At 37.0% G+C, this 16,539-nt stretch overlaps 2 protein-coding genes across 3 annotated transcripts; one reads left to right on the top strand and one right to left on the bottom strand.

Annotated features, from left to right (window-relative positions):
• Positions 1–2,277: 2,277 nt before the first annotated feature.
• On the bottom strand, positions 2,278–5,538 carry LOC104802383 (receptor protein kinase-like protein ZAR1). 2 transcript variants are annotated; one of them, XM_010525975.2, is made up of 3 exons: positions 4,142–5,536; positions 3,546–3,672; positions 2,278–3,038 (listed from the first exon to the last, which is right to left on the bottom strand). In XM_010525975.2, the coding sequence occupies exons 1-3, from the start codon at positions 5,333–5,335 to the stop codon at positions 2,389–2,391; spliced, it is 1,971 nt and encodes a 656-aa protein (XP_010524277.1). In that variant the 5' UTR covers positions 5,336–5,536; the 3' UTR covers positions 2,278–2,388. The 2 variants fall into 2 exon arrangements, with proteins under 2 accessions (XP_010524277.1, XP_010524283.1); XM_010525981.2 differs by lacking the exon at positions 3,546–3,672 and having other exon boundaries at positions 4,015–5,538.
• A 5,631-nt stretch (positions 5,539–11,169) lies between these two features.
• On the top strand, positions 11,170–15,636 carry LOC104802378 (transcription factor bHLH48-like). Its single transcript, XM_010525965.2, has 6 exons — positions 11,170–12,145; positions 12,245–12,358; positions 12,449–12,514; positions 13,928–13,996; positions 14,119–14,190; positions 15,107–15,636. The coding sequence occupies exons 1-6, from the start codon at positions 11,633–11,635 to the stop codon at positions 15,389–15,391; spliced, it is 1,119 nt and encodes a 372-aa protein (XP_010524267.1). The 5' UTR covers positions 11,170–11,632; the 3' UTR covers positions 15,392–15,636.
• Positions 15,637–16,539: the final 903 nt, after the last annotated feature.

The following is a 16,539-nucleotide window of genomic DNA, read 5'->3' as shown; positions in this document are numbered from 1 at the left end:
CTATGGAAAACCTCATTGGTCAACGGTGATACAATGACGTCATTTTGTGTCTCGTGATGTGCACCGCATTCATGCCGCATCTGGTTCTCTCTATCCGTCGTCGTTTTCACACTTTTTTTTTCGCCTTTTTTTAAAACCTTTTTTAGTTTTTTGTGTTTTCATTTTTTGATAAATCAAAAGCGCCGCCTTTCCCGAAATCGAAAGCCAAATTCCAAAAAAGACCCTTCTTTCTTCACCAATTTTCGGATTTGCCCTTGAGTATAATAAAAATGCCTTGATATAAAGCAAACATATCGAGAAAACATAATTTGGAAATTTTTATGATAGAGCTCGTTCATATCTAAATATTATGCCCGAATCCATAAATACGAATAAACTATATAACTGAAACCGCAATTTTCTTCTTATTTTTTTTATAATTAGAAAGTTTAACACGTTTTAAAGAATCGGAAAAATCTATAGAAATATCCTTTATTAAATGAAAATTCGAATATAGATCGAAAAGAATTTTTACTTCTTTCTTTATAGATCGAACTATCAAATCTTGATGTTTTTTAGATTATTTAATTATTAACATAAAGTACAGAAATTTAAAATCTCAAGGGTTGTTTAATTATTTAATTAGCATGAAGACAAAAGTTTGCTTGTGCGGTCCCCGGCCACCTTTCTCGTGCTTCTGTTCTGCTCGTAATTAAACACGAGATGCCAATAAATAAATATACGATCTTACACATATGTACGCCATATATTATACAGTATATACGTATATTTGAACAATATTTTATATTATATATGTTCAAATAAATCGCATACAATTGGAATAACGTCGAACGTCTCCACATATTTCGTCTAAATAACAATATATTATATAATGATATAATCTTTAAATGTTAGGTGATTGGACAAAGGCACGTTTTACATTAGAGTTTTTCAAATTTGTTGTTATAAATAAATTAAAACACAATTAAAAAACTTGAAAATAAAAAATACAGAGAATAAGAGAGAAAGAGGAAAAGATTCGGACACATGAATGATGGCAATTCAACGAAAGGCCGTGCTTCTGTGGAGGCAAACACGGACACGTGAGACCGCATTAGCCTCCATGCAAAAAAAAATTATATTATTTAATTTTAGCATATAAAACAATATTATCTTTAAAATCAACATTTCAATCTCAATTATTTTTCTTTAGCTTTTATAAACAATATTTATTTAACGATTGTTTTAATGGTATTGGTGTTTGGTTTATATTAAAAGTATATTTATTTGTTTACACTATTTTTAGTTTATATGTTTTTTTAATTATTTTGATGTTTGTTTATTACAAAGTTAATGTTGTTTTAGAAAATTAATATTTAATCAATTTTTATTTCAAATCTAGTCTAACTATAATTATTTATTATTTAATTTGATATTGTATATAAATAAATTAAATATATATTGATTGATTATTTGACCCAAACTCGGATAATAAACAGGTGAAACCCATATGCAAAACGTCTGTTTCATCTCAAATTTAAACTTTAAATTTAAGAAGAGAGCGTATATTTTAAATCACCTAATTGGTTTTCCACTTAGTCTGCTCTTTAATCCAAAATAAAATATCAGGTTACCAAAAAAATCACATAGTTGGTCTCTGTCCTGTTAGGGTTTAGGGCTCGAGTTAGGCCCATTTGTCCAAAGAAGGCAAGAGAGACGCCCAAAGAACAACAAATTAAACTAACTACGAATTATTCGATCACTAATTAATTTGGATTCGTTTATTAATAATTTTAAAAACTTATGATTAAACGGTTTTTTCGCTTTAATATCTGTTCGTTTTATGTTTAATTAAAATTATAATCAAATAAAAATTCGAATGGGTTTGATAAATAAAACAAACTTCATTAAATTGTTTGAAAAAAAATCAAAAGGCATCACTATAACGACATACAAACTATAAAAGTATAAAAACAATCTTACTATACTAATTTCTCTATTTTGATATAAGTATAACATATGTTGCGTGTTAATCGGTTATGTATAGATGAAGAAATTTGAAAAATCCAGAATTAATATGTCAATTTTCTCAAATTCAGTGATTTTTTTGAGACTTTTTCTTTATTTAATTATTCAATTTGGTTCGATTCAGTTCATATATAAATCAAACCAATTCGGTTCAATTTTCAAATAACCGAACCATTTGCCCTCCTGAGATATAAATCAGATCAGTTCGGTTCGATTTTCAAATAACCGGACCGATATGACTTTCTTGGATCGCAAGCAATCTATACTAAATAAACAGATGAAGAAACACTCTCCCACAGAAATAAAAACATCAACACATCACATCTGAACTCGCAACGCGATGGATATACAAAAACATTTTCCATTCTTAAAGACATGAGTTCACTCCGGTTTGATCCGACCAAGATTCTCCGACACAGTTCTCATCCTTGGACGCACCTCCGGATCCATTTCCGTGCAGTTCAGAGCGACATGAATGGCTGCGACCATCTGATTTCTGTCAGTATCCGCGTTCAGAAGTTCCGGGTCTATGATCTCAGGCCATGGCCTCTCTTCCTTGTCCAACCTCCTCACCAATGTCACGAGCTCTTCGCCGTCGTTCTCAGACGAAGAATTCGGCAGCCGACCAGTCAACAGCTCCAAGAGAATGACCCCGAAAGAAAAGACGTCGCATTTCTGAGTCAGTTTGCAGCCAGAAGAGGCCCGGGCCTCGGGGGCGAGGTAAGCAGCCGACGGAGCCGAGATTCTTGATGCCATCGTGGAATAGGTTGACAAGTCTTGGCTAAGGCTTCGCCTTCTCATGGGGAGTGAACCCGTGAATGTGGAGTAGCCCGAAACTAAGCGTGTTAGACCGAAGCCCGAGATGTGAGGCTGCAGCTCGTCGTCGAGCAGGATTTTGGTTGATTTTAGGTTCCCGTGCACGTATTTTCTCGGGCTGAATTCGTGTATATACGTTAACCCTCGAGCAGTTCCTAGCGCGATACGTAACCTTTCTCCCCAGGAGAGCGGAGGCGAGGTATTCGAAGGCACACCTGCAATGGTCAAACACATCTTTCAGTAAAACCAATGATTCATCGAGTAAAACTTTAAGATCTTCATTACCAAAAAAATCGGCATATGAACAAACTAATGCGATACCTAGTCCCGGTTTTTCGGTATCATTAAACACTTCCAAAACAGACAAATATTCTTGATTCAGATTCAAAAGGACCACAGAACCAGACACGGTATTTGATCTTGGAAGATTCAAGCAAAAAAATGACTTTTTTTTTGTTTGGTTTATGCAGTGAGTAGAAAGATCCACAAGGACATGACATGTGAACCCAAAAGCTGATGAATGAGAAAGGAACAAGGAGAAAACGCCATGGCTGAGTTATTACAATACAAACAGATTAGGACAAAAGCGCTTTCACTGGTTAGATTCAGTCACCATCAAGCGAATAACTCAGCGGAATCTTTGTGAATAGCGATGTCAATCTTGGAATAATCGAAGTAAATCACTTGATTAATGTTAATTAATCACAATTAAAAAAAATTACCGTGCAAGGCAGAGTACAAGCTCCCATTGCGAAGGAAATCGGTGATGAGGAGCTTCTCGTCGGCGGCGTAGTAGTAAGCCCTCAGCCGTACGATGTTCGGGTGGTGTACCTTTCCGATGGCCTCCACCTCGGCAAAAGGACCACAGAACCAGACACGGTATTTGATCTTGGAAGATTCAAGCAAAAAAATGACTTTTTTTTTGTTTGGTTTATGCAGTGAGTAGAAAGATCCACAAGGACATGACATGTGAACCCAAAAGCTGATGAATGAGAAAGGAACAAGGAGAAAACGCCATGGCTGAGTTATTACAATACAAACAGATTAGGACAAAAGCGCTTTCACTGGTTAGATTCAGTCACCATCAAGCGAATAACTCAGCGGAATCTTTGTGAATAGCGATGTCAATCTTGGAATAATCGAAGTAAATCACTTGATTAATGTTAATTAATCACAATTAAAAAAAATTACCGTGCAAGGCAGAGTACAAGCTCCCATTGCGAAGGAAATCGGTGATGAGGAGCTTCTCGTCGGCGGCGTAGTAGTAAGCCCTCAGCCGTACGATGTTCGGGTGGTGTACCTTTCCGATGGCCTCCACCTCGGCCTCGAACTCCTTCCCCCGCCACGTGGCATCGCCGTCGCTGAGCCTCCGCACGGCGGCTACGGTGGTGGCTGTCGCACCGGATCCCCTCCCGGCCACCACCTTGTACACTATCCCGCTCCTGCTCTTGCCCATGACGTACGCCGAAGCCCTCAGCAGATCCTCGAGCTCTAGCTCGAACCCTTCGTCCATCACCACGAATTTACCGTTTTGCCCCTCCTCGTCGAACTCCGCCGCTCTTTTTGTCATCTCTGTTCTGTCGTTCTCCGTTTTTACCTTGTCGGAGCTTCGTCTTCTTCGGATCAGCCATACCGAGATGGAGACGGCGCCGACGACGACGGAGAATCCGGAGATTAGGGAAACCGTCACTGACCCAGTGATCTGCCTGTCTTTTCCTCTGTTTTGGTCCACGAAACTAGGGTTTGGCTTCTGGGGATTTCGCGAGGTTTCTGGGTTTGAAATGACGATTCTATGGTTTTCAGCAGGTTCACATGGCGTTTGCAGCGGAAATCCACAGAGGTTAGGGTTTCCGGCTAATGCAGTCGGCCCCTGGTTCAACAGAGAACCCACCTGCGGCACTTTTCCGGAGAGATTGTTGTGTCCGATATCCAAGCTGACGAAAACCGGGAACTGACCATACGACGGCGGTATCTCGCCGGAGAAACGGTTGTAAGACAGATTGAGCGTTCCGACAAGGCTTCCGAGTTCGGTAAGAGACTCGGGCAGAGTCCCGTTGAGATGATTGGAAGAGAAATCGAGGTGGGTGAGGTTCTTCACGGCCCGGATTTCAGGCGGGATTTGGCCGGAGAGCGAATTGTGAGAGAGATCGATGTGCCGGAGATTGGTAGCGTCGAAGAGATGAGTAGGAACGAGTTTCGAGAAATTGTTGTGAGAAAGATCAAGCCGGAGGAGCGAGTCGAGGAGACCGAGTTCGGACGGAATGTATCCCGACAGTGATTTCCCAGCGAGAACGAGCGAGGTGACTCGGCCACGGGTACAGACGATTCCGGCCCAATGGCACGGAGTCAGGTCGGAATCCGACCAGGAGCTCATCACGCGGGACGGGTCGGTCTCGACGGCGGATTTTAGGGCAAGAAGAGACAACCCATCGGAATTGAGCGACGAACAGAAGCTCGACATGCAGAGAAAGATCAAGGAAACAGAAAGAAAACAAAATCGAAGCATATGCATTTCGACAAAGAAATCTGAAACCTGCGTCAATGGCTGTCCTAAAGAGAAATCATGAGGTGGGTGAAGCAAGGAGGAGTTGCAGAGAGAAGACGAAGGAGAAGAATAAGGAAGGTTACCGAGGTTGGAGTGTTATGGCGATTCTTGAGCAACGTGGTGTAATGAAGCCATTAGAGTTTTTGAATTCTTCTGAGAGAGCGTGTCGGAAAATGTGCGTATTGAGGAATTATTTGAAATAATAATAATAATAATAAATATAAAGTAATTAATGTTAACTCAAATCCAAGATTTTTGTCATTGACCGATGGATGCATGATGCAGGCGGGTTGTTGTCTCTGTTGATTTGATTAATCTAATTTTTTTTTTAAATTAAATTATAAAGGACTGATTGTCGATTAGTTTTGGATTTGGATTTTTATTGGAAAACGGACACGAAGAACGCTTTATTACTGAAAACTTGAAAGCTGTGAATCAGGACAAGTTTTTCAAATTGGACACATTTGAAAACCGTACGCAGTCGTATTATTATATTTTATTTTTTTTAATGTAAATTAGTTAATACTTAATAGTATCAGATTAATCGTCATGATTATTTTGAAATTACTTTTATATGTTCAAGTTTGATGATTGACACTCTAATTACATAAATAAATAAATAAATTAGCTTATGTAGCCATTCGATTCGGTTTAACTCGCGTGCTGGTACAATATTTTTGAATGGAAAGACAAAAAGCGACGGAGAGAGATGATTGTTCGAAATTGTAATCAAATAAAGTATAAAAAAAGAGCTTAAATTCAAAAAAAAAAAAAAAAAGAAAGAGGGAGGGTTGGGTGGTGTCAGAGAAAATCATCACCACCTGACAACAACCTACATGCATGTGAGTATCCCACTTCTGTCTCTCCCACCCTTAAGGTCATTTTCGTAAATTCATCACATCTTTCTTTCAATTCAAAACTCCGCTGCGACATATTGCAATTGCAAACTTTGAATTCGACCAACTGAAAGAAAGATTCAGAGACTCTAATCGATTCGGGTATGTGGCCAAAGTTTAGATTTTGAATGATGATGAAATCTTCTTTGCCGTATTCTTGGCCTATACGTGTATGTATGTATGTATATATATATATACAGTCATTGGCATCCTATGTACCACCAAAAGGCAAAAGATGGCGTCTTTCAGCCAATGATCAAACAGATTTTAAATGGGTTGGGCTTTCAAAATTGGGCCTTGAATTGGGTTGGACTTCAAGAGTATAGATGTGGGCTTGGAATTGGATGGATACTCTTGCTTGTGTCCAAGAAAACTAAAAGAGATGGGGAAGTTTTATATTTTCTGTTCGGTTTTCCTGGAAAATAAATATGGCCTGGGATCTGATTTTGTATCAGTCCATCATTTACCAGAAAATGATTATTAAAATAAAACGGTGTTTTTGGTTTACCATTCCTTCATGATCTTGCTCTTGATATTCTGTTGATATGTAGGGAATCCAATGGTGATGACTTGACATAAAAATATCGTGTAATATAACTTAGCTTATTATATCCTCATTGAATCTCCTAGTTATCAAAAGAAAAAGAAAGCTTTGTTACATCCATTTGATACATCATCATCATCATCATCATCATAGTTTATGATATATGGAAGGGTGACATGAATTGATCAAAAGATGCCTGCTTTGAAGATTTTGCTCGATTTCTTGATCAAATCTTGATGGTTTTTAACTAGTGTATCATAGATTCATATGACAATGTATATCTTTCCAGATAATTGATTAGAGTTTCGAATCTTTTTATCTTATTCCACGATGAATCTGCTATGCGTAATCTAGAGTCTTAGACTAATTTAAATCTCTCGTGCGGTTTGCAAACTATTACACGATAGAGGAATTTACAAAAATCCAAGCTTTGTTACACCGGTGGTAAAAGACTATACAAAGTATACTCTTATCCCATATTCGAATCAAGAAATGATAAAGAATATATAGCTATACAAAATTTATGATTATAAAGAATAACTTTATCAATTGACAAGCTCTCTACAATGCGACTAATATTAAATAATTCGCTAAACCTAGAATAACCACCTTACGCTCTAACTAACCAACTTGCATTAATTCTATATCGTCAAGCTAGTCTTTAGAACTAGCATTGCCGCCACAAGCCGCATATATCACAATCTTTCTTGGGTCTATATATACATATATATATATATATATCATCTTTGGGAAGTAGAGAAAAGGGTACGTCCGCATATTTTCCGAAATAATGAATTTATCGATAGAGGAATCTCCAGAAAATATGTTGGGGAAATAATAAATTCGGAACCCCGGAAAAAAAATAAATAAATTCGGAACCCAACAGAAAGCTTATCGTGTCAGAGGCCTTTGCCGGAAACGGCAGGCATTGCAGGCAGCCTATACGAACAGCTTGCCGTTTCAGGTACAAGCACAAGGACACTGCTACAATCAATGAATTGGGCCCATATCCTCGTCTAGCTCTCATGGCCCATTTAGGTCCAACAACTGTTTACCTGGGCCCACTCACTCTTCCACTTGATCCGTGGGTCCCGCAAGGCGTCACGCCCTGTCGTTTTCGCGGGCTGATAACTTTTTTTCACCACGTGGGTCCTACTTTTATCACGTGTCCCTTTTGGGTCTCAACATTGAGGCCCACCTGTTGTTCGGTCCCTGTCCTTTGGGCCCCGTTAAATGTGATGATCCGTATTTAATCTTCTATTTAAAAAAATTCGTTTAAAAATCCTCTTTCGTTTTTATTTTTTATTTTTTTTTATGTTTGGTTACAAAAATCTCTTTTGGCATAGCATTTTCGATCTTTCTATTCGGGGAATAACTGTGGAATGCGACATTCTGGAACGTAATTTCAAAAGTCGTATTCCAAAATGCAATATCTATTTTGTTTTTTTTTTTATTTTTATTTAAAATGTTAGTTTTTGTAGGATTGGATCATTATGTTGGAAATTTGAGATTTTTTTAGATGGCCATGTAGATCGGATTGTCTGCTACATTAGGGCTGCGTTAATATTTCAGCCCCAAATGTCCTTGCTAATATCTGTTTACTAAACTATAATAAATAATTATATTTAAAATATAAATGTTCCATCGGAACAAAAAGCAATATATGATTAAAAGAATTATTAAAAAAAAAATGTAAATCGCACGAAAATGTATAGTGCAAGTAATAATAATAATAATAGGATTTGGAATGGTGTAAGTCGGTCTGCTAATCGACTTGAGATATGGATCGACGCAGATTACGATGGCGATCTAAATCTGGATTTTGTATATACTTCTGGAGATATCGTTACCGTGATTGAGAATCTATAGGATCGATAAGGGAGTCATAGTTAGAGAAATTTATCGGATGAATGAATTTTTCCGAACAAGTGCGGGGTTTCTCGACCTTTGCACAGTTTCTTCGATTTTTATCAATATATATTTGTAAACTTTGAATTACTTTTTAGTTCGTTTTTTAATATCGAAAGGATATTTATTTTTGTTGTTATATTTTAAATGATTTAAGTACAATAAGTGATTTTATTATTAGAAAAATCGTTTTCTAAATTAATTTTCATACCCGTACATTTTTCGATTATTTTAATATTAAATTATGAATCATTTCAAATTCATTTTGAGAAAAAATATATTATACTCTTTTTTTTATATCTTATTTCATTTAATATAACTCTATATTGTTTAATTTTTATTAGGTTTCTTGGTCGGATGTATTTATTTGTTTATCCAAGTATAAGTTAGGAGGAATGAAATGAATTCCGCCCACCATCCCTATAAAAAGGGTTTATGGGGCAGAAGCACGTGACACACACGTGGACCCAGGCCCACTTAAAAACGAACGCCCTCGTATTTTTTTTACACGAATTTATTTATCATTTATTTTCCATGCAGATTTTCTAAAATCTTTGTGGTCTCGCCAATATCCATCTTTTTTTTTAAAATTCATCCCAATCTGAATGCGATACGTTGATGTGCCTTTGTAATACAATTTTATCCTATTTTTATATATATAAAAAAACAAATTAGTTTTTCTTATTGTATGCTTATACACGAAAAAGTCTAAAATGAAAAAAAAAAATACATATTAAAGTTTTAGTATTTTATTTGACGTTGATAGCGACTCCACTACATAAATTAGGTTTCGATAAATACTTATTTCTAATCACTTTAAATAAACTCTTTTGTCTAATATATAATATCCCCGTGCATGCATGCATGCACGATCACATATATATATATATCTTATTTGAATGTGAAAAAAGAAAAAAAAAGACAGAAACGAGACAAATAAGATCCAAACTACTCTTTAGACAGGGCATGTCATTGGACCATTATACGTATATATATCGGATCAGATCATATACCATGTATATACATACGTACGTACGTACATACATGTAACGTATGGCTACGATTTCGACGCCGAGACCAAAGAGGGAATGCAGGTGAGGGAGGTCGTATCCTTGCCGAATTGGAATTACCAAAAAAACGATTGTACCCTACTCCATGATTGAGACATTACTACTCCCTACATTACACCTATATATATATATATATGTGTATATGTGTGTATATATATGAGAGAGATGAGGAAACGAACAAAAAACACTAGCACTTCTAATTAATTTATTTACCAATCTATACTGAAAATAAATAATATATTTTAGGTACATATGGAGTTCTTGAGCGTTCGAACTAAGTGGAATGTTTTGGTGTAGGAAAAAAAAAAATCCAAACATTTGATTTCAAAATTCATTGGAATAATTTTTTTAACGAAAAGAAAAGGACCGGAAATTAGGTTTGGGCCTATATGGACATTAATCCGGCCCAATAGAGTCAAAGGGAATATTCCCCTCCTATATGGGTCCCACTTCTCTCCTCACATTTTGTTTTCCTCCTTATTTTTCTAACAACATGTAACATAAAGATACCGTAATTAGGATATTCATTATTCAGATGAGAATAATTTATTTTTTTTGTAATTAAAAAAATGATACAGTTATAAGAATCATAATTCCCAATGTTTAATCAAAAGGGATACCGAATTTGGTCATTATCTTTACGATCTTTCATCGTTAATTCGTGAAAAACGTAAACGGATATTAATTTTTTTTTAAATAACTATGTTTTCACTCTAAAACACAAATGTTTGTATTATGAATCATAAATTTATTTTTTTGGTAACATCTCTTTTTTCCCCGGTTTCCCAGTATATTTTTTTAGCGGCTAAAGTTATAAAATTCTGTTAATTTATTTTATTTATAATTTTTCGACCATTGAAGTTGGAGTCCGTATGGACCGTATCATCAGTAGTTAAGGAAAAAGGTATAATAAGAATCTGACATGGCATTGGTAACGAGCATTAAATATGTGTGGTATACAAGCTTTCTATTTTTATTTTCCATTTCTTAAGTGAAATAATAAAAGCTTTAATAAATAATATTTAATTTTATTTTTTGTTTTCCAATTGAAATTCTCACTTCCTTTTAATAAAATGGGATCAGACAGCAAGCTGGCCCTGCGGGAGGAATAATAAATCAAATCTACGATGGGATTCAAATATGTGCCGTTATTAGGTACGGCCAATAATTAAAGATAATAATTTAATATACAATAATTGCGAAATTATTTTCCTGTAATTGCCATTGGGTAAAAGCCCAAAGGCCCAACTCATATCCTTTGGGATCCAGCAAAAACTGTTCAGTTAGAAGTTAGAACCGTCCGTACAAAGCATTTAGTTTTCGTTTATTTATTTATTTTTTAATATTTAATTTTTTTTTTCTCCGTCTCTTTCTCTCTCTAACCAGACATATTTTCTCTCTCTCTCTCTAGGAATGGCTTTATTAACAGACGCATTCCGCAGCTAATGTTGCTTTCATCCTACTCCAAACGGCTCTGAAGTAATCTTTCGCTCAGGGAAGAGAGAAGAGACTCGAAACGGAGAAGAAGACCCTCTTCAGGAAATTCTCTCTGAGAGAGATTTTCCTGGTGCTTTGACCGCCATTGATGCCACTTCTTCGCTTAAACTTCTCGTCTTCTCCGTTATATGCTCGCTAACTGACAAAGTGAAATTAACTTGGTCAAGCACCTCTTTCTTTCTCTGCCGCTGGAAGAGAGATTCAATTCGACCACTGAGGGCTGTAATCTGCGTTACTCGAGCCACTTGATCAAGCGGGTCGCTGCCGTTCTTCGTGAATTGAAGTGGGTTTGCTTCTGTTTCGTGTATTACGGCGTTGTTGTCGGAGATTATTGGTGAGCTTGCCGTTTATGGATCTGAACGGAGGACTTGGAGCTAGATCCACCGTCAGTGGCCCGTGTCGGGAGGTAACCGGACTGGAATCTCTTAATTTCAGTGACGAATTCCGGCAACTGGTGACGATGCCTCACGAGAATGGCGGCTCGTTCACTGCCTTGCTCGAGCTTCCGTCGACCCAAGCCATGGAGCTCCTCCATTTCTCCGATTCCTCTTGTCCTCCGACGAACGTCGCCGGAGAAATCGCTCCGCCGCTTCACCCTTTCGGGACGTTGACTTTTCCTTCTAACACTGTCCTCATGGAGCGCGCGGCTCGCTTCTCGGTCGCCGCGACGGAGCAGAACGGCAATGTCTCGGTGCCGTCGAATTCAAGCGCGAATCTGGACAGGGTCAAGGCCGAGCCTACGGAGACCGACTCATCTCAGCGGTTGGTTTCTGATCCAATGGTGGAGAGCGAGAGCCCGAGCCAGAACCAGACCCAGAACCAGAACAATCGGTCTGGGAAGAGGAAAGAACGCGAGAAGAAGGTGATACAAACAAATGATTCTCCATCAAAACCTCGATTCATTACATTGCTTAATTTTAACCAGTGATCAGTGGCTAAATTCGTGCATCTCAATTTCTAGGTCAAAAGCTCAACGAAGAAGACCAAGAGCTCAGAAGAGGCCGATAAGCTTCCATATGTCCATGTTAGGGCTCGTCGAGGTCAAGCCACTGACAGCCACAGCTTAGCAGAGCGAGTAATTTGCATAAAACCTCTCTGGGTTAAGTCAAAAGAGTTAACCTTTCTTAATTAGCGGCTAATCACCATTAAGTTTTTGGGATTACAGGCGAGAAGGGAGAAAATAAACGCACGAATGAAGCTGCTACAGGAGCTGGTCCCAGGATGTGATAAGGTTTGCCTTTTGATTACGATGTTTAATGAAAATGTTAATCAATCATTTGATCTCTGATTTGTGCTTAACGACAGAATATTTCTTTAATTGACTCTGAAAAAAAAAAGATGAAGCACAATTATATAATCTGATTAACGTGGTTTGATAAGGGTCTCAATCCTTTCTTTCCAAACCCTTTTAGTTTTTTTTCCCCCAAAAGGCGAGTTGCTTGTTTGCTTGCTTTTACACGAAGAAAAGTGCCTTCTGGTGTGCCAAAATGGCCAAGTTTGGTAAATTTTCACCGCCCAAAAATCTGATATTTTTCCTTCTCCTGCATAAGATTAGAGTAGTGGTATGGAAATGATGAGACTTGGTAACTGGATTTTGTCTCAAAGGGCGTTAATTGAAGCTTGAAAGTTACTAGATTTAAGGCTAAGGAAAGAAGGTAAATGAACTGCAAAAGGGAATTGGATGGTGGGAGAAGGGGGTTTGTGTGGAAATGCTAGCTGGAAACGTGCCCTTAAGGTCATAGGTTAGGGGACAAGTTATGGTGGATAGATGAAGATCATAAGTTTTTTTTCCCCTTTGGGGGTCCATTTGTGTTGATAAGTGCAAAAAGGCGTTAATTGAAGCTTGAAAGTTACTAGATTTAAGGCTAAGGAAAGAAGGTAAATGAACTGCAAAAGGGAATTGGATGGTGGGAGAAGGGGGTTTGTGTGGAAATGCTAGCTGGAAACGTGCCCTTAAGGTCATAGGTTAGGGGACAAGTTATGGTGGATAGATGAAGATCATAAGTTTTTTTTCCCCTTTGGGGGTCCATTTGTGTTGATAGTGAAAAAAAAAAAAAAAAAAAAAAAGGTTTGAGAATTTCCATGGATGGTGTGGAGGATAGTATCGTCTCAAACAAGTTCGGTATCTATCAGTAAAAGGACGACGATAAAGCAAGGATCCTTTTTACGAATATATTGATATGCCTTAGTCCCACATACCTAATTGGTTGGAAACATGATGTGACGCACTGCGGACATCCAATTTATCATTCTGTGTTGGAAGTTATCTGCAATTATTGCTTGTAGAAGATACTATGAAGAAGATAAGGGAATGATCATCATCAAGGTTTTAAGATTTTGTTGAAGTTCTTGGGTCAATCAGGGCTAGAGAGAACTTGTTCATGAATGAAACTCAATGGAGGAACCCCCTTGGTCATAGTTTTAGTTATACAGGATCTTTAATACTATTGGGATATAGTTTCATAGATTCTTACTGGGTGTTAATAGATACATACTCGGTCTTGTCGGTTTTCCCGCAATTTCGGGTATGAAAGTTGGAATCTTTGTGAAGTTAGCAGTGCAAAGTTTCGACGTTTTTTGAGCTAATCAAGATTAAGTGGCCCTGTGTTATGTTAAAACTTACCAGAAAGCTTTTGAAATGCAGATTCAAGGAACTGCTCTGGTGCTGGATGAAATCATTAACCATGTACAGTCTCTACAACGCCAAGTGGAGGTGAGGCCTGCCCTTCTTCTTTCTTGGCAATGGGTTATTATAAAGCCATTCCATTTTCCTTCGATCCTGTCAGTGAAATTCCTGATATATTTCTTCTTGTGAACCCGATCTCGGGTTTCCAGCTGTTATCGATGAGGCTTGCGGCCGTAAACCCGAGGATCGACTTCAATCTGGACAGCATATTGGCAACAGAAGTAAGCTTCTTAAACGCACCATGTGATCTTTCACACAGTAAAAAAAAATCTTTAAAAAAAAATATAAATTCAAGAACAAGAACAAGATCCTTTCTTTCTCATTTAAGTAGCCATAGGGATGATCATTTCTGGGTAGTAGCTGCTGTTGGGTTGGGGGGATCACATAAATAGAAACTATGGATATTTATTGATCCAACATTAATCAAGACCATTTTCAGACTAGGGTTTAGGAAATCAACATTCACTCACGTGATTGAAAACGGGAAGAAAAAAAAAAGGAAACGCCGTGCAAGATTCAGTACACAGCTTGTTAAGGCTTAGGTTTCTTCATTACGTCGTTTTATTTTATAAAAATCTAAAAAAAAAAAAGGGACGAGTCCCTCTAGTGGGTCAGACCAATCGGACCACCTTGTTCAGTTTGTCTACTGGTCGGACATGGCGTTGATGTCTTTATCGTCCTCTCTTTACAATTATTGATATTATTGTTTTTTTTTTCTCAAGTGGGTCTCTTCCCAAAACTTGTTCTTGTGTTTCACCTTCTCTGTTACCCAATCTGTGTTGGTTTCTCTACAGAAATTATCTCTCTTCTGTCCATGATCCTGAAACTGGACACACTATTAAATGCCTCTCCTGTTTAGAACTCTGTAATTGAAGAAACATAACAGGTCCACCTGCCATGAATGATCTCTGGGTTTTGGTCCAAAAAGGACACGGAACCGTTTAAGTTTTGGGTAACTGGGTATCTTGAACCCGAGGCTAGACTAATGTCGGTAAAACCCGTGCGTCTGTTCCTCTCTGAACTCTTGAGGGTTCGAAATTGGAATAGGATAGACGCTAAACGTCTCAGTTTCACCTGTTGAACTACATTGGCTAAGTGTTTCATCCCGATGTTGGATCTGTTTTTTTTTTTTTGCAGAGCGGCTCTCTAATGGATGGGAGCTTCTCGGGAGGGACGACAATGGTGATGGCATGGCCACATGCAATGGAAAATGGACAATCATTCCATCAGCAGCAGCAGCAGCAATGGCCGTTCGACGCATTCCAACAGCAGGTATGGGGAAGAGAAGAGGACAACCATGTCAATGTCAATGTCGATGTCCATGAACATGAACATGAACATGATGACTTCACGGTGTCTGAAAATTTCATGGTGGGTTCGTCGACGACTTTGTTCCAAAACCAGGTCAAAATGGAGCTCTGAGTTCTACCCCATTTAGACATTACTCTGTATATATATATATATATATATATATATATAAGTCGTATAAATGCGTCTATATATGAGCAATCATTTTAGATGGACCAATCGTTAATGATTGATTATCTTGTTGAGGTGTCCATGACCAATTTGTGTTTTTACCTGAATCATCATCGTCCATGTAGAATCCGAACCTTATCTCATATGATATTAAACTATATATCCATTAACTTCGCATATTTGTTTAATAATGAGAATTACCAAGAGTTAGAGAGTTATCTGTTATTAAATTATATTCCTAATATTTTCCGGAATTCTTTGGGTAAATTTCTATGACCACTGTTATGGACTTTAGTTCGAAATCAATTTGTACTTTCGGTGTAAAACCAATTGGTTCGACCTCGGTTTGTTTATACCAAATTGTCAAATAAAATGAAATGTCTTTCTATTTTTGTATAAAATGAAATGTATACCAAATTTAAAGCTCCTGAGATCTAGTGTTTTGTACAATCGTATCCATATATATAAAAAAAACTTCTTAATCTAGTAAAATTATAGGAATGTATTTCCTATTTACATATATTTATCGTTTATTTTTGAAGGAATCATTTACAAATTTAAAGTGGAATGTATTTCCTTTTATGCAATGTTTTCTTTAGGGTAATGCGTAGGAACATGTAATACATATATCGTAAATTAGTAAAATTACTATATGATATGCACATATAGCAATAAAAAAATGGGAAAATCCCAAAACAATATCCGAACTTCTCAATTTTCACGAAATAAAACCTAAATTTTGTTTTTTTATCAAATAAAAGATCAACTTCATTTTTTAATCATAAATAAATCCGAATTTTATAATCTTTGTCATTTTTAACTCTATTGCTTACATGACGTTTCAATATCGTGTTAAATACAGTCAAAATATTGACTTGTCACGTAGGATGTCGAAACGTCATGTAAACAATAGGATTAAAAATGACAAAGATTATAAAGTTTAAATTAATTTTTTATTGAAAAATGAAATTGAGGTTTTATTTGATAAAAAATAAAGTTTAGAATTTATTTTGTGAAAATTGAGAAATTCAGATATTGTTTTGGGATATTCCCTAAATAAAATCTTACAAAATTTAACTCCGGGTAAGATT

Source organism: Tarenaya hassleriana, unplaced genomic scaffold (genome assembly GCF_000463585.1).
Source record: "Tarenaya hassleriana unplaced genomic scaffold, ASM46358v1 Cleome10, whole genome shotgun sequence".
Lineage (NCBI taxonomy): Eukaryota > Viridiplantae > Streptophyta > Magnoliopsida > Brassicales > Cleomaceae > Tarenaya > Tarenaya hassleriana.
This window is presented reverse-complemented; position numbering and strand designations above follow the sequence as displayed.